Source organism: Equus przewalskii, chromosome 25, assembly GCF_037783145.1.
Source record: "Equus przewalskii isolate Varuska chromosome 25, EquPr2, whole genome shotgun sequence".
Taxonomy (NCBI): Eukaryota; Metazoa; Chordata; class Mammalia; order Perissodactyla; family Equidae; genus Equus; species Equus przewalskii.
In genome coordinates this window covers 8,514,831-8,538,272 of record NC_091855.1, presented here as the reverse complement: position 1 = coordinate 8,538,272, position 23,442 = coordinate 8,514,831, and the positions used below count along the sequence as shown (strand labels likewise).

At 38.5% G+C, this 23,442-nt stretch overlaps 1 protein-coding gene and 1 long non-coding RNA gene across 2 annotated transcripts in view; one reads left to right on the top strand and one right to left on the bottom strand.

The window, feature by feature from the left end:
• The window catches only part of LOC139079281 (uncharacterized), a 28,495-nt gene extending 24,780 nt beyond the window's left edge, over positions 1–3,715 (top strand). The window contains exon 2 of the long non-coding RNA XR_011532753.1: positions 163–3,715. This is a non-coding gene — a long non-coding RNA (uncharacterized lncRNA). The remainder of the gene's footprint in view (positions 1–162) is intronic.
• The window catches only part of HIF1A (hypoxia inducible factor 1 subunit alpha), a 43,499-nt gene extending 21,726 nt beyond the window's left edge, over positions 1–21,773 (bottom strand). The window contains exons 1-2 of the mRNA XM_070593142.1: positions 20,393–21,773; positions 192–382 (exon numbers count right to left, since the gene is read on the bottom strand). Coding sequence (XP_070449243.1) covers positions 192–382; positions 20,393–20,427 — 226 coding nt within the window. The 5' untranslated portion in view covers positions 20,428–21,773. The remainder of the gene's footprint in view (positions 1–191; positions 383–20,392) is intronic.
• Positions 21,774–23,442: the final 1,669 nt, after the last annotated feature.

Genomic DNA, 23,442 nt, shown 5'->3' with positions numbered 1-23,442 from the left:
GGTAAGGCAAGAGAAAAAGAGGTAGAAAAAGCCAGAATCTTAAAAATTCCTGACTGAAGCTGTTAAAGCAGGTAATAAAAAAGATATCATGTTAAGGAAGAATTGAGAGTATGACCACCTTCTAAATACGATTTCTAATTACTTTTAATTTCTAATTTTTAGGCCTTTTATGCCCTTGTAAAACAACTCACCAGCATCCAGAAGTTTCCTCACACGCAAATAGCTGATGGTAAGCCTCATAACAGACGCCTTATCAAGATGTGAGCTCACATTATGAGGAAGTGGCAACTGATGAGCAAGCTCATAAAAAACTTCAGACTCTTTACTCCGCCGAGATCTGGCTGCATCTCTAGACTTTTCTTTTCGACGCTCAGAACTTATCCTATTTAACAAAAAAGGAGGGAGAGAAAAGAGGAAATTTATATGTTAGTTTGCCTTTGCTCGAATAAAACTAATTTTACATTTTTCTGCTTACCATAGAAGGATTAGAAGAAGCCATGTAACTAAATTATGTACAGATTTGTCTACTACATGAATGTATTTTTGTAAAAGACAGCTATGCAAATTTTTGTATTACTGCAGACATAAGGAACTCTTACAAGAAGTCCAAGACGAAGCTTTAAGCCTGTGTGAAACAGGTGTTTCCTCCCTGGCATGTCAAATTGGACAGGATGTTTTTGTTTTAGCCAAAATCTGAAAAAGTAGCTTGTACATCTAAGGCTGCATCTTCAAAGCCATTCAAAAGTAGTCTCAACATAGAGAAATCATGCTTAAGCCTAGGGAAACTAAAAAGTTGTACACACCAACCTGAAAAAAGGCCTTGTTAGGCAGGCAGAATAGTAATAGCTACAAACTAATTTCTGACTCAAGTTTCTTTTGACTCCAATACTTTCCCACCCTCCTCCACTTTCCACATGAGCAATCCTGACTATAAGCTATAGATATTTATATCGGCAGCTATAAGCTATTGTTTTCAGGGTATTTACTCCCTTAGCAGCCCCTTATCTATTACTGGCAGAACAGTTACCAAATAAATGCAAGGGTATGGAAGAAAAAAAAGATGGGGCACAATACTAAGAATTTATAGGAATAGGTTAACAAAGATTAATAAAGGTGTCAATACAATGATGTATCTTTAGGGAACTCCTCTAAGAATAAAGTCAGTCAGAAAGATTTTCCTAAGTCATACCAAGCAGAGGTATCTTCCTTTGCTTAACTGCAGAGCAACATCTATTCCTCCTGACCCAGCTGAAAGTAAACAAGGCTAAACTTGGTTCTGTCCTTAGCTGCTTCTTTAATAGTCATTTATTAAAACCTACTATGTGCCAAACACTACTCTACTGGGAACTAGTTCTCTCATGACAACCTATAAGGTTGAACCCAAGTGTTCTTTTACTCCACAGCCGTTGATCTTCCAGGGTCTCATCATCTTAATGGAGAATACTGCTTGCTTCTATCTTGAATTCTCAGGTGCTCTCCTATGACCCTCAACTGAATCCTATTAAATCAGTTATTAAATATTGAAAATGCCATGACCATTTATTGAGCACTTAGCAGTATACTAAAGACTTTGCCAGCATTATTTCACTTAATCCTCCTTACATCCTATGAAGTAGGATAACTGTCTCCACCTCAAATCTCTTCTCCTTCCAAATGATCTGCAAAGCTACAAGGTTCAATTGGAGACATATTCTCAAAAAAGAGGCAGGGTTCTCAGCGTAGGCTCCTGTGATGTTGTGTAATAACAAGTGAATATCCAACAGTTACAATGTGACAATAGTGATAATATCGTTTTAGAACTTACTCAAGTTTGTGCTTACCTGATTTTTATACTTTAATAAGGAATAGAACATTTGCTGTTGTTAGTAATTGAACTTTGATACAAGAATTTCAATTCATGCCTCTAGATCAATTTAACCTGAGTATCTTGAGATTTAAGGTAAGCTATTAAAAACTTCTGCTACTCGGGGCCGGCCCGGTGGCGCAGTGGTTAAGTTTGCACGTTCTGCTTCTCGGCGGCCTGGGGTTCGCCGGTTCGGATCCTGGGTGCAGACATGGCACCGCTTGGCAAAATCCATGCTCTGGTAGGCGTCCCACATATAAAGTAGAGGAAGATGGGCACGGATGTTAGCTCAGGGCCAGTCTTCCTCAAAAAATAAATAAATAAATAAAATAAAAACTTCTACTACTTGCAACTACTTATCTGTGCAAATCAGGACTTTCTCAATACTGTACAATTTTAAAAAGCCACAAAAATAAATTAGATGCTGGGGCTACCATGAAAATGCAACAATGTCAACAGTCAACAACTTAATGTTTTATCTGCATTCGAACTGCCTCATTGTTCTCACTGACTTTAAGTAAATGTTTTAAACTTAAATAAAATGTACAATAATAAAGTTTTTAAAATCTATTTTACACCCATACTGGAGTTCTTGGAGTCTAGGGGAGAGACCCAGTGTGTCCCCACTGGCCCTAGCATCTCGATACTGTTTCTCTCGCGTCCTTCCCCTCTTGGATTGGCAGGTGAGAGGCAGTGATGGTATGGGAAACAGATTCCCACCTGGTTCAAGCAAAACCACCAAAAAGGAGTGATGATCGATGATCTCAGGAGAAACTGAATATTAGTTCAAATGCCACAGTTAGTCCAGGTGATCAGAATTTTATCAGCAACTTTCATCAGACTGACTTACTTCCCTCTTTCTCTTAATTACTCTACCAAATCTAAGCTACCGACAAATGACTACCCAAATGAAACACTTGGTGAAAAATTTAAATCCTTGTATCACCTGCTGTATGCTTTTAAAGGGTATCTGATCAAGGTAAACATGGTGATGGATTATCTCCGTCTTTAGAAATACTTGTATTGTCCAGAACTTTGAAGATAATGATTGTCCAAGATGTGGCAACTAAATTTATAAGGCAAATCTATTAGAAATGTGAGCTTGGATAAAACACTTAAAGGACAATATATTTAAGCTAGTGAAGGCTGTGAAAATAAGAATTTGAGCATAAGCCAGAATTCTAGAAGAAAAATAAGCCTCAATAAAACAAGTAATATACTACTTCAAGAGTTGACAAACCTAAATTAGATGAAGAAGGTGATAAAAATCAGTATGTCCTCTATTATGTAATCAATCTAGACATAAAGCAATAAGGAGACCTGCAATAAAGAGTTAACGAAGAAATTTATCTGATCTTCACATCTGACTATGGAAGCTCTTAAAACATTTCTAAGCTTACAGCTAAAGCTTCGAAAGTTCTTAGAGTTTCAGCATCTGAACTGCCAGCTTCTTGTCTATTCACAGGAAGACTCTTTTTATCAGGTCATACCCCCACAGAATTTACAGTACTGATCAGGAATTATTTCTGTTAGACGTGTGGTCTAGGTCCCACAGAGATGAATCCTGTACTGTTAGTTTACTTACTACTTATATTACACAATAAAAGGTTTATAAACCAGAAGGAAAGAGGCAGATTTTTAGCATGCAAATAAGGTCACTATTATCATTCTAAATTATCAATTCCATTTATGTTGTTTTTATTAAGTACAGATCAAGTAAAGTTCTGCTACTGGTATGTCTGCATAAGGTACTATTTGTCATTCTGGAAATCAGTAAGAGTACAGTAAAAATTCCGTCTTTTGGATACTTTGCTTACTCATTTCCATTACTGTTCTAGAACTAATGTTTGAATAAACTAGCAAAATAGCTCACTCTTTGTGGTACTATTGTTTTCACATAGTTACTATTTTATTATTATTTAACATAGAGTACTGGACAAGAAGCTAACAATTACATCTTGAAATTATTTTGTGTAGGGAATATGTTTAGGAAAATAATTTAGAGCCACTGTCTTATTAAGCTTCCTGTGTACAAAGTTCATGAATATGCAACAGCCATTTTACAGAGAACGCCTGTTATTCTTTAGATTAGCAAGAACAGAAAATAAGTGCAGATATTTGAAGTCATCTATCTGTGTTGTCTACTAACTGCACAAGAAAAGTCTGTTAGAGCTCCTGATTCTAAACACATGTGACTTTAAGAACTGTGATTCAGAATCATTCAAAATGTTCAAAGACAAGAAGACATTTCTAATAAAGTTAATGCATACATTAAAAAAAAAAAACTCTCTCAATTCTATTATTTGGTGATTTAAAAACTTTCAGGTCTGTACCCATTTTTGTCTTTGCCAGTCCATGAATGTGTGTATGCATTTATCTATTATGGATCTTTTTTATCTTTTTAATTTTTGCCAAGCTAATAGGTGAAAACTATCTCATTGTTTTAACTGCCTGCACTTCTTAAAGTCTCAGGCCAGAGGAAATTACAAGGAAATTTCACATTCTTTAGTTGGCATTTTGGCCTGCAGCTTTAAATCCAAACATCTATACCTGGTGCTTACTATGTACACAGTGGTATTCTAAACATTTTTCACCTATTACCTTATTTAATCTCTATTACTACGACCATGTTACAGATAAGGAACCTGGTTAAACAGCTTACCCAAGATTACACAGTTAATAAATGGCAGAGCCTGCATTCATGCTCAAGCAGTCTGACTCGGAAACAACTAGACTATGCTGCCTCTCAGAAACGCACTCTAATTCCAAGATAAGTATTCTTAAGTCTAGGCCATTATTGTAAAGTTCAAAATTTGTCTACTCCACCTCACCAAAGACATAAAGGAGAGGAATAGCGGCTGCCTTTGGAATTTAGGACTTGATCTTAAGCTATTCTGAGGAACTCATGGCGAGGCTCTTTCCTGGAGTCTGCTGGTAAATCCAAAATCCTAACTGAAAGGCACCTACAATGGCGATGCTCTCTGCTCCACTGTCCACTAGCTGGTCAAATCAAGGCAACCTTTCACGGGTACTGCCAGCCAAGAAGGGCAGAGAATCAGAGGACAGAAATTGAATCTACCTCATAAACTCCCACTAGGCTTTATTTGTAATTTGTACAGAGAAGCCATTTGAACATCCTAGCTCACTACTCTTGGTGTTCTGTTTGCTCAACATCTGGATCCCCAAAGAAAACATATCTGCATACTCACTTCAGGAGATCTGTCTAGGCATAAGCCAGCTGCCAGGTATCTAATCACACAAAGTACCACGAGAGAAATTCTCCCCTTCTAACATGGGTGCCAGGCACTGTGTTAACAGCTCTTGTTGTTAGTGTCTTCAAGTCAATTCCAACTCCTAGTGACCCTGTGTACAGCAGACTGGACCCTGCCAGGTCTTTTTGCACCATCCTCCTCCTTCTGGTGCTGTGTTAGACAATGCTCCACTGCTATTTATAGGGTTTTCATGGCCTATTGTTTCCGAAAGGAGTAGTCAGATTCTTCCTCCTAGTCTGTCTTAGTATGGAAGCTCCACTGAAACCTGTCCACCATCACAGCAACAGGCAGCCACTACAGTATGACAACTGACAGACAGGCGGAGCGATTTCCTGACTGGGAAACAAACGTGGGCTGCAGTGGTGAGAGTGCTGAATCTTAACCACTAGAGTACTGTAACCATCACAGACCAATTTGTACTGGCCCTGTTGTATCAATAACAAAATATCAAAGTTATCTTGCAGGGGCAATAAGCAAAATCTGCAAGTCATATAACTGCAGCATGCTCAGAAGATGGAAACTTTGTCCTCTGATGACCTCAAGCCACAAAGGAACCAAGAGTTCCCTAACTATGGAACTCAAAGTGAGGAGAAAGTAGAGCGAGGAACCTAATAAGAAGCAAGTGGTCCCTTGATTTGTAGCACAGCGGACTTTAAAGACTGTTACACTCCCACCCTCCAGTCAGACTCCCCCAAGCTATCCTTTTGTATAACCACTCCCACTCCCAATTCCTTAAAAGTTTTTCCTGCTTCAGCTCCAGGAGACAGATTTGAGCTTTGCCTTCTGTCTCCTTGCTGGTTGGCAATGCAATAAAGCTCTTCTCTCAAAAGCCGGGACCATAGTATTGGCTTCTATGTGCATCAGGGAGCAGACCCTTGCCCAGTAACACCACCAGGGCTAGAGAGAACCAAACATTAGATGGAAAGTGGCCTTTCTGAACCTCAGAATAACCTCCTTTTCTCAGGAAATATTTATTGGGCATCTATTGAGTGTCATGCACTGTGTAGGTACCAGGAACGTAGTCATAAGCAGAACAGCCCTCACGGAACTTTGAAAGCCTCCCACTTAGTCTACTGAAATATTTACCTAATGCTATATTTCCAAATGCTGGTCTAACTGCATCATAACTACTTGAATTCAACATTTCAAACTTCTGGGCTCCACCTTTGTAAATTCTGATTCAGTAGATCTGAAGCAGGGCCCCAAAATCTGGGTTTTTAAAAACTCCCAAGATGCATATGACACAGTGAGATTTGGGAACCCCTGACTGAATTAGTCTTCATTGTTACTTTGCTTTAATTTCTCCCTCAAATTACTACAATGATCCTGCCTAAATAACAAATATGATATTATCTCACTTAAAATCACATCAAACATACACAGGACAAAGTGTAATTATTTTAAAAGGAAATCCTCCCTTCCTTAGTTCCCTGCCCATCTCTTCCTCCTCATCATTTCCCACATTCTTTGGCCACAATGCAGTTACTCAAAAGCATAATAGTTCATTCCTTTCTGCTTGCTCACCCTGCTCTTTGCCTGGGGTACCCTTCTCAATATGTGACCTGGTAGATTTTTGTGAAAAACTTTCAAGATTCCACTCCAAAAGCACTTTGTCTCTGTTCTGTCTTCCAAAACTGCTCCTCTCCCCTACATCTGGCCACTCTGGTTATTTTGCTGTATTTATCTTCCTCTACAATTCTTAAAGCTTCTTGGAGGCCTCATTCATCTTTGTATTCTTAGCAGGGATGTGCATAAGCTCTACCTGACTTTAGTATTTGGCCCAAATCTGCTATTTGACCTTGACTTCAGCCCATGGTAGGCTGACTGCCCCTTCAACATTCTTTCTGGGATCCCTGAATTTGTGTTTCATTAGTGCTCCTGTGATCCTACAACATTACAATCATACTTAAACAGCGTAACAATATCAGTACTACAAACAAGGCATACTATTTGGACTGACTGTGATTATCTGGATATGCACTTTCAAATATAAGTGAGCATACTAAATGTAAGTTAGAGGAAAAAAAAAAGCTATTAAAAAAATTCAGGGGCCGGCCGAGTGGTGCAGCGGTTAAGTGCACACGTTCCACTTTGGTGGCCTGGGGTTTGCCAGTTCGGATCCCAGGTGCGGACATGGCACCACTTGGCAAGCCATGCTGTGGTAGGCATCCCACATAGAAAGCAGAGGAAGATGGGCACGGATGTTAGCTCAGGGCCAGTCTTCCTAAGCAAAAAAAGGATGATTGGCAGCAGTTGGCTCAGGGCTAATCTTCCTCAAAAACAATACAAATAAATTAATAATAAAAAAAATTTCACCAGCAGTGTAACAGTGAATAGCACCAATATCATCACCAAAGAAAGTCACTGATCTTGCCAGAGAAAAGATTTAGAGGAATAGGGAGAGACCTGAGAAACTAGTATACCAATTTGCTGAAAAAAGGCTTACGGTTTAAGATTACTTCCCTTACCACTGTGATCTAGACTCAATTTCTTATTGTTTTATCCTAAGCTAATGTGGTCAGGAAAATGCATGAGTTATAGTTAATATTGTTAACCAATTAAATCAACACCTTTATCACCTTTATAAACGTGTCTTCCTAGCCAATTGGAAATGTGAGAGTTGACTCACTTTGTTTTCTACAATATTTTTCAAGAAATTGTTGTAATTCTCATCATAAGACATCAAAGTTTTCATTAAGCTGATTTCTAATCCTATTGGCTTTTTCCCCCAAGATGGATTACTCTTAGACAAGTATTTTACATTTATTATTAGGAGTATTATTACTATTGATAGGATTTGTGGTTAAATTTTCCATCTGGTAATTGCTGTCAAACCAGAATACTTCAAACCAGCAATGTTTAATATTAAAAAAAATCCCTACTCAATGGAGAAACAGCAAAAAGTTGATACTTCAAATTAAATATAAACTACATTTTCAGGACAGCTAGCTAACTATTATTTATAATTATTTTCTCTGGGAAAATGTATTCTGAGTTCTAATCAATAAACTTAAAAATGAATCTTTAGGATATTTATGTTCGAGAATGTCATTCATTTATTTAACAAATATTTCTTGATCCTTCTATGAACCAGACATTGTTCTCAGCATGGGGCATATTACAATAAACAAAACAGACCAAGTCTCTACCCTCGTGGAGCTTACATTCAAGGACAAACATATCTTTATGTATCTTGTCTTTATTCAACAGTAGTTACCAGGGTCAATCTGTAACTGACAAAACACTAGCCATGGGAATAATCTTTCTTTAAAACCAAGTAACATAAAATTTTAGGAGATAAGACAAAGTCTACAAAAATTAATCTGTGCTTATAGAAGATGAAACAATATAGTATTACATGAAAAGAGCAAGTAATACAAAATTTGAGCATGAATCCATTTACGTGTGTGTGTGTAATGCATATGTATATATAAATGTATATATATGTATACACAGACACATAACTTATAAACCCAGAAAGATACAATGATATACAGTGTTAACAAAGTTTACAAATACTAACAACAGCAGTTTCAATAGCACATTACTTTGTACTTTAAGAAAAATTCACCAGTGAACTGACACTATTGATGTACCTGCATTTGTCAGAAAAACCTGAAATAAGCAGTCATCTAACTTTTAAACTTGTTTTCCAGAAAGACTAATTAAAAACAGTTAAATTTTTTCTTCACTTTTGGAATAAAGCAGGAACGATCATATTTCTTTCCGGGAAGTGGAAAGTAAAGACTGAGTAAGCAATAATATAATTCACTATTTTCAGTTTCTCATTCTAGTCTAATTTTCAGATTTTGAAAATTAGGCATTTCATATTTGAAATTCCAAAAACCACATAAAACAGTTTGTTTCTAAAGAAAAAAATATTCAGAATGCATATACTATTTTATTTTTGAAAGCAACTTAAATTTCTTGGTTTGTGTAATCATTATCTTACTTGTATGGTAGTATCTCCCAAATTCCCTCAGTTAGAGAAAAGATGGATTATTCCTTTTTCAATAACCTCACAAAAATGCTTAAATACTTGATTTTCTAATGCTGCAGTAAAACGGACAAAAAAAAAATCACTTTTTTTTTTTAAAGATTTTATTTTTCCTTTTTCTCCCCAAAGCCCCCTGGTACATAGTTGTGTATTTTCAGTTGTGGGTCCTTCTAGTTGTGGCATGTGGGACGCCGCCTCAGCATGGCTTGATGAGCAGTGCCACGTCGTCGCCCAGGATTCAAACTGGTGAAACCCTGGGCCGCCAAAGTGAAGCGCGCGAACTCAACCACTCGGCCACTGGGCTGGCCCCAAGAATCACTTTTAAATTAGAGGGTACATTTTGAAAATGACATCTATACCACATCTGGGTTAGCATTAATGTGTGAATATTCTACTTACACATCAATAAAATTTATTAATTAGCTAATAGATTTATAACTGTTTACATTAATGTGTACTGAAGTTCTGTTTGTAAAAAGAATATGCTTTTTTTTCTAGATTATTCCTGAATACTGGTTTAAATCAGATCTCTCCTGGTTCAGAATCGGTATTCAGCCTCTCAGAAAGTCTTTGCTCCCCTACTGTATAAAGTACTAGCTAAATAAAACCAAAAACGTGTAAGTGAAGCTTTCACTCTAAGACGGAGGTTCTCCAACTTTAGCTTGCATCATAATCACCTGGAGGGATTCTTAAAACACAGATTACTGAGACTTACCCCTAGAGTTTCTGATTCAGCTCCGGATAGGGCCTGAGAAGCTGCATTTCTAATAGATTAGCAGGAAGTACCAATGATGTTGGTCTGGAGAACTTTCAGCCTCTCTTTTCTATCATTGTGTGTCCTTCAAAAGTGCCCAGAGAAGTAAAAGATTGTTTATCAACACTCAAAAATGGTTTATTAAATACTTTTTCTTAAAAAAATCTGCCCAAATGCTTTACAAATACAGGAAACATATCCAACCTCTAAGACATTAAGACGGCCACATACTTAGAACTCAGTAACTACAAAATACGCTACGGACTTAGACTAGTCAATGGTTGGACTGTGGTGTGCATCACAATCACCAACAGACCATTTTTTTTCAGATATACATGCCTAGATTCCAACCCTGGAAATTCAAATTGTAGGCTTGATATGTCTGTTTAAAAAGCAATCTCACAGATCACTCTGATGAGCACTCTTAGCTGTTCAAGGGTCGTGTTTCATCTGAGTGCTTATACAATTTACAGATTACTGGTTGCCATCACAAAATTACCAAATCAGAATCTCTGGGGGTGGGTACTTGGGAATCATTATAGTAAGTAAACACCCAGCTGATTCTTAAACCACAGAATTTTGAGAACCATTAGCAGTTCTTATAGTAGAGTTTTAACAGGTTAGCCAGCAAATTCTGAAAAACAAGAAAAATTTATTTTTAGCTCCAACTACATACGAATACTATGACAACTATGTCTGTCAGGTGGAACTCTGAACTAAGTGGGTTGGGCAGTACTATGGTGAGCAAAGTACAACTGGTGGGAATAAGAAGCTACAGGTGCAACTCAAAGACAAGCCAGTAATTGAGTGCGTGCTTAATAAAACCCAATAACTGTGCCTCAAAAATATAAGATCATGGTTAGGCTTCAAAGGTGACCAAATGAAAAATGTGATAACAGTGGAATGTTTTTTTCAATCCTCTGAAACAATTTTTTAAAAATCTCCTTTTCATCTCTTTATGAATGCCACAGACATCAAACAGTTAAGAACCACTGTCCCTGGGTAACAGCTGTGTGTTAAAGGCTTTCCGAAATCATATCACCTACTCTATCACTCTTGTCCCTTTGTATTACCTCCCTCTCAGCTTGTAAATGCTTTTCTCTTTCCCTTTCTGACAGTAATAGAACTAACTTTGTGTGCATGTGTATATGTGTATTTAGAAGAATGTGTCCTTATTTGCTTAAATATAACAGAAGATACATAAGATATAATAATATGATATAAAAAATCACATATACAGGAATAGAAGTATACACATAGAAACCACACCCTGAAGATTTTTCCTATTTAGTTCTAAACCCTGACCATGATGAAGATTCTAGAAATGATGACAAAGGAGAAGCTCTCTTGAAGCAAATGTCTTGGTTTGCTACCTATACTAATCCATCCAATTCAATGCTAACAAATAAATTTTCCCAAATACCCTCTGATCCTGCTTTGTTGTCTATAAAAAGGGGATAAGTAACACTACTAGTAAGTGGCAGATCTCAGATTCCATCTGAGACTGAAGTCTCCATATTTAATAAAGCCTATACCTTTCCACAAATCAGATGCTTAACATATAATTCTTAAAAGATTAAAGAAATGTGAGGATGTTTTTACTTAGGAATAGAAGGAAAAGACATAAGTACCTTCATATATTTGAAAAGAATGTCATATGGAAGGCAGATTTGATGATTTATGCAACTCCAGAGAGCAAGAAGTGAGCGTTACAACACGGCAGGGGCTTTGGTCAATAGAGTTAAAGCCATGTTGAGGGTAAACTCTATGAGATAAAAAGTGTTCTCATTTTGGTGGCAATGTAAGAAAAAGAGAAGAAAAAGCATATTCTGGATCATCTAAATGATCTCTATACAGGCCTATATTCTTGCTACAAGCCTTCTGCGTTTGAGGTTGCATTTGTTTATGATCCAATTGGTACCAAAGGATCACCAAAAGGAACAGGGTTCTATTTTTTAATGTGATATACTCGCATTGAGGTCACTGGACACATCTCAAAGGTTATTACTTTGAGGGATTACTATGCTCCAAAAGACATCTAAATGTTAGTCTAAACATTAGTCAGGGTTAAGAAATATTGAAATAAAGAACTTTCTAACATTTAGAGCTGCCAAAAATGAATAGACTGTCTTGTGAGAGTGTTTTCTGTGTGTGTCTAAGAAAATTCTCAAAGCAGACTGGCCAAATTAGTAAATACAACTATAAAAGATGTTCCTGTGATGGCTGATTAAAGTAACAAAACTTAAATCCTAAAGTCACTATTTTGCAAGAACCTCAAATTTGAAATCACAGTGTACCAAAAAAAAAAAAAGGAATACGTTATGGACGAATCAATTAATACCAAAAACTGAATATTCAACTGTGGCCTGAGCCATCAAAAATTCTATGCTCTGCTTGACAAATTAGATGCACACATATCTGTTGAACAAATAAATGCACAATACAGCCATGGGCCACTTAATGACAGGGATACATTCTGAGAAACGCGTCATTAGGTGATTTTGTTGTTGTGTGAACACCATCGAGTGTACTACACAAACCTAGATGGTACAGCCTACTACACACTTAGGCTATATGGTACTAATCTTATAGGAGCACTGTCATATATGTGGTCTACTGTTGACCTAAATGTTGTTATGCAGTGCATGACTGTAATCTGTTATAGCCCATAGTGAGTAGGTGCTTGAGTAGTGGTCTAGGGTTGAAAAACATTTTTTAACTATTGAAATAAATCAACTTGTTCACATTATCCAAGAAAATACCCCTTCCACCATTCACACTGAAGGCTCCAACAAGTGGTTTGACATACAACCCATTTAAACATTTTAGCTATGTTATCTGCAAAGGCAAGCAATTTCCAACTTTCCTCAGCAAACAGGTTAAAACACATTTAATGAATTCTTGACAACAAAAGTGCATGCCAAAGTAGGCTTTCTTAATTTCCCATTCTCTAAAAGCCAAATAAACACCCTTGAGAATATTTTTCTTCCTTTACTGTTATCAATATGGAAAATGATTATTTTAGAATAACATGTCTACACAATAAAATATCTTCATTTAATTTGCAAAGGCCAGATATTCTTGCAGAAAAAATCAACGTAGAGGAAAAGCAGTACTAACTATTCTACCATTATTATAAGTTCACTGACGGTTTGGTCCAAAGGACATCGGCATTTGTCAGACTGTCCCAAAGAAGGCTTGAGTGATTCTAGACAACATCAGGAGACTTCAAGGGAGCAAAGCGCTTCTGAAAGCAACTTAATAAATGTTATAATAATATGAATATAATGATAGCTTCTAGTTTATTAAGCCCTTACTTTGTGCCAAGAACCATACTGACTATTTCATGTGGGTTAATATCTCTTTTATCCTCACAACAATCCTCAGAGACAATTATTCTTATCATCCTGATATACAGATGAAGAAAATGAGACCCAGAGAGGTAATGCAACAGCTACTAGGTGGCCAAGTAAGCAGCCAGACTCTAAAGCCCATTAGTCATTACTACCTCTTTCATAAGGAAATGAAATGAAAACCCTAATCCATAGTAGAAGAGACTCTAAGCTTCCCAAACCGCACAGCAAGAACAGCTGCAGAATGACTATGTTTGGTAGAAAACCCTGTAGAATATGAATTCAGGTGATTTGCAACAAAAACCCATAGCCTATTCATTACAAGACCAGCACTAATCAAGAGACCTGTATAAAGAGATAATTAACAATTTACATCAAGACAATCAAATAACCTACAATAAGACATTTACTCATACAATCAGGGAACCCCACTGACATGGTTAAAAATGAACAGGCCAAGCAAGGGAAACTGGCATTCATCCAGGAACCCGACACATGGACACTAGAAGAGGGAGATTCTTTTCATTTTTTAATCACAAACTGTGTGGATGCAGGCTTGGGAACGCCAGTGGCCATCTTTCATACCATACAGATAGCCTGTCAGTGGCAGAATGAGGCCAACATGCAAATACAGCAAAGGCATATAAACCAAATAATATTTAAGAGAAAGTCAGGGATGACACTCTGAGGACATCACTTGAGACTCTGGACCTAACTGTCCCTTAAACAAAAGCTAGATTGTGAGCCAAAAACTGCCCTTTCCCCTTAAACCAGTTTGAGTTGTGTTTCATCATTTGCAATAAAAAGAATCCTAATACTCTTATTCAACTGCCAGTGTTTCAAATTAAAAACAATTTTAATGATGATAAAGTACAAGAAAATAGCATTCCTATATACAGTTAGAGAGTATAAACTGGTCCAAACTTTCTGGAAGTTTAGAGTAGACTTAAGAAATGTTTGCAGAAGATGAAATAAGGGTAAAAATACTTTCCACACATATACTGAACTGACTTTTCACAGCCATAACATATGCCTCTTTTAGTAAACTTTTTACTCAGTGTTCTGATTATATAGAATTGAGAGGCACTAACTTTTAACATACCTTAAAGTAGTGTACTAAGTTACTTTCAAGCCGAATACATGTTACACAGCTGTATTTATTAACAAAATATGTTTTCTAGCCTGGTTCTAACACATACCATAAATATTTTTTAAATGACAAAAAAATTAAAATTCAAGACCAAAGAAAGTTCTAAAGCAGCATAAGGGATTCCCAAGTATAAGAAAAATCCCAATGAAAAGTGGGACACAGAAGAGGGAACAATAATGACTTCCAAAAAAATCTTATAAAAATCTTAAAATCTTTCTCTGCTTTTTCTTCAAATACTTATTAAGAGCTCACTATGTGCCAGTACTCTCCTTTATATCACAAGTTTCAAGTTCAGTCTATTTATGATCTTGCCCATTGAAATATGTTTCAATTTTATAATTGAAAAAAGAGGAGGGGGTCACTTTAAAGAAATTTGGTTAGCATTGAATGTACAAGAAAAGATTTATTATCAACAGAAATATATCCCACCTCTTAAAGACTTAAGCTTTCTGCCATTAAATTTTATGCTTATTTTTACCACAGTACTTTTCAGTTGGAAAAACGAATTCTCACAAACTATTAGGAAAAGGGCAGAAGCACAGGGAACCGTCTCTAATGAGTGAAAACTGCAATATTAACTAGTCAACACTTTTAATTTGTCTAAATATATTGTGACTTTCAAAACAACTGGGTGAAGAACTATAGTTATGTTCCATCAATAGATTTTTGTCCCATTTACAAAACAATAAATTTTGAAAATCATCTTTATGTTTAATATTACAACCAAATGAAATTTAAAATGGAGAAACACTCATAAGTGACAGTTGAGATCACGAGAACAACTAAAAGGTAACATGCTGGGGACAGTTTTCTTATAAAAATAAGTCATTTCAATTATTGTTTCAAGTCTTGTTAAACAAAGTTACTAATTAAATGGGATTTTATCAACAACAGAAAAAGTATACACCATTCTAAACAATAAGTATTTTTCTGAAAAAGTACTGGCAAACCAAATCTTTCTAAGTCACTAGAAAAACTTAATTCTTATTTTAGAGGTGCTTAACTTCACTTCTGATAAATCTTCCACTGGCAACTGTTCTCTGTCATTAGCTTTAAGAAGGTTAATTATCCAGAAACAAACCCTTAAAAACACAACCAATTCTACCCATCCATTAGGATGGCTACCACCAAAAAACCAGCCAGAAAATAACAAACGTTGAGGACGATGTGGAGAAATAGCAACCTTTGTGCACTGTTGGTGGAAAGGTAAAATGGTGCAGCCACTATGGAAAACAGTATGTCGGTTCCTTAAAAAATTAAAAATAGGGTTACCATATGATCTAGAAATCCTACTTTTGGAGATATATCCAAATGAACTGAATGCAAGATCTTGAAGAGATATTTACACCCTCATGTTCACAGCAGTTACTATTCACAACAGCCAAGAGGTGGAAGCAACCTAAGCGTCCATCTAAAGATGGATAAAAAAATTGGTATACAACTGAATATTATTCAGCCTCAAAAGAAAGGAGATTCTCACAAATACTACAACATGGCTGAACCTTGAGGACATTTATGCTAAGTGAAATAAACCAGTCACTAAAAATCAAAAGCTCTATGATTCCACTATGAGGTATTTAGCAGTCAAATTCTGGAAACACAAGGTAGAATGATGGTTGCCAGGGACTAGGAGGAGGGGGAAATTGGGAGTAGTTGTTTAATCATTACGGAATTTCAGTTTTATAAGATGAAAAAGTTCTGGACATTGGGTACACAACAATGTGAATATACTTTATTGAACTGTACATTTAGAAATGGTTAAGACGGGAAATTTTATGTTACGTGTTTTTTATCACAAAAACCCCAAAATCACTTCAAAAGCTACAGAGAAAAAAAAATCATGAGGTAATCACTTAAATTTTGTTTTTATAAATTTAGATTTTACATATTATATTTTCCTAAAAGGGTCACATCTGGCAAATAGATATGGGTTTATTAATTTTTATTGCAGAAGGCACAAATTTCAATATAAAACTCAAGCACATGCAACATAGTTCATTCTCGATGCTCCAAGAGACAGAGGGATACAATTATTTTTAAAATTTCAAGACCTATAGTGAATTAAAAAATTCTCACCATACTTTTACCAAAAATACTGAGCAACAAGAAGACTGGCTTATCTTACTTTCAAATTCTTTTTCTAACCCTCTAGTTAGAACATGCTTAACACATACATCACAAGTAGCAGAAGGCTGGGTAAAATCCACTAACTGGATTAGTCTCAACATTTAAAAAAAAGAAACAAGAAAAAGAGAACGTTCTTCTTATGAACGAAAATCAATTTCTTAATAGAAAATGAATCCAGCAGCACTTTTAGTTATTTTCTCCTAGTTGAGAAACAGACCTATGTTAACAACCTTAGATAAGAATGTATTATTTTAAGAAGTTTCTAAATCTTTAAAAATTATATTTTAAGAGGACGTGTACGTGAACAAGCATCGTAATCTAACCCAAATATTTAACATCCAGGCATGATAACCGTTTTTTATTTCACCACCAAACACAACTATTACGAGTTCTTCAGAAAAAATTCAGTCAAGAGACTAATCCCCCTCAGCCTCCTACACACCACTCTTAAATAACAATAGAATGTAACCACAAAATCTTAAGCTTGAACCCAAAAACCATTAGAGCTGCAAAGACAACCCAAACACCACTAGAGCTGGAAGCCAACAGGCAGAAAGATTAGACATTGTCCAAACTGCACAAAATGTTTTGCAGTGGACCACAGAATGAACTACCACACTTTATCACTCTAAAACAACATGATAGTTCAGTAAACACAGACATGTGGACAAGCGCACTAACAGAGATTTCATACAAACAGAACCACAAAAATTAGACTAACAATTCAGGCTCAAAGCCTTGCCTTGAGAGGGAAGCCAATGCTCTTAACTCCTGGAGGAATTTATAAGCAAAGGACAGTTTTTCTACCATGCAGGTTCATATGCTTTACTGGGAGTAGTTTATCAACTCATTATGTTTAGCTTGGATTAACATTTATAAAACTGTCTACTCTAAACTGTGACGTCAAGACAAAAAACGTTTTAAGTTCCTGCCAGTCCCTAAGACTGTCGTGCCTTGCTCATACTTTGCTGAAATGTACTGTATTACTAGTATATGTGTTTATGACTCTAGTCTTCAAAGTAACCTATTAGGGGAGGAAACAAAGGGATAAGGAAGCGTGATGAAGGCTGCCTAAGGTAGACACCAGATCCGATGCTCAAGAATAACTGATGCTAGATGCCAACATAACTCAGACATGTACTGTTTTAATCAGAAAGAACTCCTTTTAAAGCTCTGGATCCAATGTTAGTCTTTACATTTTAGGAGGTATAGAGAAGATGCATGAAGGTGGGAGAAGAGGATCTAAAACAAAGAAATATTTGGAAGGATTTGCAAAAAAGAGTTTTTAATTGTTGTGGAAGTTCAAACTAGAACATTAAACAGGTGATGCCTACTTACAAGCGTAGAGTTACCCAAACTCTTAAACCAGGTACTGGGCATTATCTCATTTAATCGTCACAATAAGTGCTAAGACGGTTAGTATTACTATCATCACCTCAAAAGGATGAAATAGACTCAGAAAGCATTCAGTAACTTACTCAAGCTCACAAAGCTAACAAAGTGAAAATGCTGGACTCTAACTCACAAGTGTCTGGCTCCAGATCCTACGCTCTTAACCACTAGGAGAACTTCTTGACTTTTAATGACCAAAGTTAAAGAAGGAAGTTACGGAATGTTCATTCTCAGAGATTTTACCTGAAGATCCAATAACTACTTGCTTTGGAAAACTTTGAAGGAGCCTAGCCTGAAACAGAACAATGAACCTTTTGACATTTCTTAGAAATCTCAAAATCGATATCAATGTGCTATTAACTAAGTGCAGCCCCTACCACGAAGGAATCAACATGAAATGCCCTATGTTACATCTGTTACAACCGTACCTACGCTCTGCTCTGATTTCTTCCAATGCTTCAGCTTCTGAGTTTCTAGAGCCTTAAAAAAGACAAATTTGTCTATCCGACCTGGACTCTGGAAGGCTCATTTAAGTGGAAAAATTCTAAGCAGAAAATCCCTGCCCCTCAATCTCTCAGTTATCTTTTCAAAAAGTTTTAAAATTATTAATTAGAAAAGGATAAAAACCAGACATCTCTAACAAATAGCATCTAAAAGTTGAGTACCCACCATTTATTAAGTTTTAACTGAATTTTTCAGTTATAAGAACCTCTATATTAAGAAATATGATTCAATCTGATCCAAATTTGCTAAACTTTCAAACAAGAAAATTTTAAAAATAATAGATGGGACTGAGGAAAATCTAAGAACTAGTTTAGAATTAGGAGTGATGCACAGTAGCTAATTAATTCGCTTTTATCAAAGCTGCTTATGATATTTTCAACTGATAAACTGCAAAGGAGAAATATGTACAATATTGCCTATAAAAAGGAAGTGACTGGTGCATTAACTTGATGCACAGTTTTAAGTATGATTCAGCATATAAGGAGAGAAAATTGGCACTACACAGAGGTAATCTGTCTTAGGTTTACAATATAGCAGCCCCATCATTTCATCAAAAGCACTGTAATCACTTCTGCAAAATTAACTGCAATTAATTCCTGGCAACTCTTGGAACTAAGTCTAGACCTGTTTACTTACTTTTTGAATTTTATAAGAGCTTTCTCTGGTGTACACAAACTGAGAACTTAGCACTCTACTGAATCGGGACCAGAAAAGGATCCACAAAATAGCAAGAACACAAACAAGTTTATCTTCTGCTGATACTGATTAGGGAAGTTAATCTCTCCCAGAAGGGTGGAAGGACTTAACAGTAAAGCCAGTCTACACTAACCACAACTTACTATAAATCTTCAATTCCTTAAAATGATTTCCTCAAAGGGTAAAATATCAAAGCAGACCCAATCGTGCGGGCGTGTGTGTGTGGAGGGGGTCATTTTTAATCCCATTGGTTCGACTCATAATTCTTAATCCTACAGTATACCATTTAGACTCAAACTTAAAAAGTGTTTTTAAAACTTGCATTAAGTTCTAATACAATGACTATTTACTTCGCATATATTTTGAAGGTTTTCCTTTAATAATACTTCAATTTCAGGAAAACAAGGCAGTTTCAAAAATCTTGCAACATTTTCGTGCTGCCTTTCATTTGCTCTGATCATACACTTTTTTCCAATCTCATTAAAAATGATCGTCCAAATTCAGCCAGCCGCTACATTTTCACCATAATATTTTCAAGAATGAATGAGGCATCTATTCACTTATACCGTCTGGGCTCTCTTGACAGGTGATATAAACAAAAGTATCCAATTCTGATGTACTCTTTAAAATGTTGCTATTTCTCTGAATTCCCGTTACTCCGACTCTCAGTCAAGGCAAGTTTTTCAAGGCCATTAAAACAAAACCAAATCTGCACGTGCAAACTCAAAAGTTAGCATCTTAAGGCCACCGCGGCAAATCCGTAATGCACAAAGGCCAGCCCCCCGCCGCGGCCGGCCCCGCGCCCCAGGCCGGGAGCCCCGCGCTCGGCGCCTCCGGGAAGCCGGGACCCGCGCGCAGGGTCCGCCCCGCGGCCGAGTTTTCAATGGAACCGGAGAGGATGGGGGCGGGAGAGCGGAAGCTCGGGTGCACCGCGGCGACCGGGCTCGGCTCGCTTCTCCCCGGGCTTTCCAGGCCGGGGAAGTCCACCCGGGTCGGGCAGAGGGCGAGCCGGCGGCGGGCGGCGAGGGAGCGCGGCGCGAGGCCCCGCGGCGGGCCGGGCGGCCGAGCGGGCTCAGCCCCCGGCCCCCGAAAGCACTTTCGACGCGTCTCCCACCCCCCACGACAAGATGGCGACGTGGACAGGGGAGCCGGGCGGCGAGGCTGGGGGAGAGAGGGGAGGGGAGGGGAGGGAAGGGGAGGGGAGGCAGAAACAAAAAGGCGCCCCCCCGGCACGCGAGGCCCGCCCGCGAGAACGCGGCGGGGGCGCGGGCGGAGAGCGCAGCCGGCCGAGGGAGGGGGCTTACTTTTTCTTGTCGTTCGCGCCGCCGGCGCCCTCCATGGCGACTAGGTCCCCGCGACGCCTTCACGGCCGGCGGCCCCCAGGCTCGCTCCGGCCTACGCGCTGGCTCCCTGCACACGCGGGAGAGATGGCGAGGCACGGCCAGAGGAGGGGGATGCGAGGCGGAAAACCCTCCGCGAGACGAGAGGCAGGAGGAGCGGGCGGCAGCCGCAAGGGTCCCGAGCCAGCTCAGAAGAGCCTCCCCTCGGGCTGCTTGTCAAGGCCCAGCCCGACGCGCTGGCCGAAGCGGCAGCGAGGGCGATCCTCGCGTCCCCTCGGACGAGGCGGCTCTGTGCACTGAGCAGCAGAGGCAGCGGCAGGGGGCGGGCTAGGGCGGAGGCGCGCTTGGGGGCGCGCTCACGGGCGGGGTGGGGGGGTCGGACAGTATCGGGGGCGCGCCCGACCGCGAGGACCGGCGCGCGCTCACGCAAGCCCGCCTCACCTGAGGGGGAGGCGGGTTCCTTGAGAGCCAATGGCGGACGGCGCAGGCGGCCAGGCCCCACCCCAGCCCACGTCTGTCTCAGCCAATCAGGAGGCAGCCAGCTGAGGCACAGCTGGGCCGGGCTGCCGCGCTCACGTGCTCGTCTGTGTGCAGCGGCGGAGGAAAAGAAGATAGCTGGGGTGCGGCCAGCGTGGGTCTGGGGACTCCGCGCCTTCTCCTAGGGAAGGCAGTGGCTGGCTGGCTTTGGGAGGCGCTGCTGAGAAGGGATTTCGGCTTTTGGGTCCCAAGCCTGCATCGCGTTTCTTGCTCTCCGTGCAGCAAGTCTCTCGCTCTCTTTCTCCTCGGCGGCTGTGCTGTGCAGGGTTGTCGCCAGCTCTGCTGAGTCGTAGTTCAAAAAAGCAGACTTTTTGCGTCGTGGCAGCAAACTCCGGTTCCTTTGCTCAGATGTGTTACAATGGGGTCTTTCTTGCCAGGTCGCCCAACGACGGGCCACGTCACCGACCACACTTTAGCATAGAACACAAGAGTACTTTCCTTGTCCACTAAGTTTTTCTGTGAAGTTTGATTACTGAGCAAATGCAAATAAAAATATAAAACAAACTCCTCTTGTAGTAAACCTCTCAAGGGAAGTAGGTAGCAGGAAATCTTAAAATCTGAAATTATTTTAAGCGTTTACAAATAGGTATATGTGGCTTTAATAAAAGAGCATAAACCTGAATTTCAGGGACGGAGTACGAAAAACGGCTTCAGGTAGAATTTTACTTTCTTGTTGCTTTTGAAAGAGCCAAAAATAATCTTAGAAGGATTCAGAAAAAAGTGGAAGACGACCCTTAGATTGAGACTTACCACCTTCAATTGAGTTCACTGTGTAGACTGGAAAGAAGGATTCCTCAAACCCCTCACTGAGACCGGGGCAGAGGAACGCTGAACCGGAATTAACTCGATATGGTGGCGGCCAGTGTTGCCTGTTTGCTAACATGCTTTGCAAGCTACTGAATAAGACAATCGCTTTTTGGCTTTGGAAGCATACGTTTCAAGCCTGTCAGTCTTTTAAACGAAAACAGAACGTATTTTGAGCTCAACAAAGAAGCATTGCACATATATCACCACTTCACACTAGATTATAGTATTTTACTTTTACTTCTCACCTTTTTGCCTTATTAATTATGTTGTTACCATATAGGTTTGGGTTGTATATTAATGTGGATATCTGTAGTGGATTCAATTCTATTGTGTGAACATAATGCCCTATATAATATAGCATTAAACTCTGATAAGACAACAGCGGATTCACATAACACCTCTTTATAACTGGTCTGTAGACCCATAAAGATATGGTTAAAGAGTGATCTTAATCCCACTCGTTTTTCAGATCTATGATGCTGAATGATAGGTATTCTTGAAAATTATTGGGGGAAATGCCTGAAAAGAGGAAAAAATCAAAAATAATTACTCATGTTTTCTTTTTTAATTGTGGAAAGTATAACTGTAAATTACAAACCTTTTAATTTAATATTCTGAAAACTCACTGTTAGGCACACTGGTGCCAAAGTCAAAAGTGAGCTTGAATACAGGTTCTGACACTCATAAGTCATTTAACCTCTCCGTGCCTCAGTTTACTCATTTGTGTCTATACCACGGAATTATGGAATGATTAAATCAGATAATCCATGTAAAGCACTTAGAACAATACCTGGCACATAGTAAGCAATCAATCAATATTATCCATCAGTATTGGTGGTGGTCTTGTTTTCATTATTCTTATCATTAATACCCCCCAATTTGTGCATCTGCCAGCAGTAATTACTTGGGCTTCTGCCACAGTTCAGCTAGTTTTAGCTATCCAAGAATGCCAATTATGTTCATATACATCCACATATATTCTCTATTTTAAACTTTGGAACTGCCCACACTGTTCCCACCCTCATTTAGAAGCATGGTTGCAGAAATCTTCAATCATTTCCTTTGTCATTTACATTTAAGAAATTCTCTCTGGCCAGTGATTATAGCTAAAGCGTATGATGTTTGTTACACACACAAAAATGAACATTTTGTAATAGGAAATCTGAGTCATTTTTAAAAAAATTTTGAGCATTTCAAAAGTTTAAGGTAGAAGGATAATTCAAACAGCAAGAGATATTTTTGAACATTCATTAAATTTACCCCAAAGTTCTGGGGCTGGCCCAGTGGCACAGCGGTTAAGTTCGCACGTTCCGCTTTTCGGTGGCCCAGGGTTCACTGGTTTACATCCTGGGTGCGGACATGGCACCGCTTGGTAAAAGCCATGCTGTGGTAGGCATCCCATGTATAAAATAGAGGAAGACGGGCATGGATGTTAGCTCAGGGCCAGTCTTCTTCAGCAAAAAGAGGAGGATTGGCAGTAGTTAGCTCAGGGCTAATTTTCCTCAAAAAAAATTTACTCCAAAGTTCAATTTTCCTTTCCAGAAATGTATAAAATAAGGTATTTTATGTGTGTGTGTGTATACATATGTACATATATATGTGTATACACACACATACATATATGAACATGGAAAGTGGTAATATTCAACCAGCTTGTTTTCATATAATTA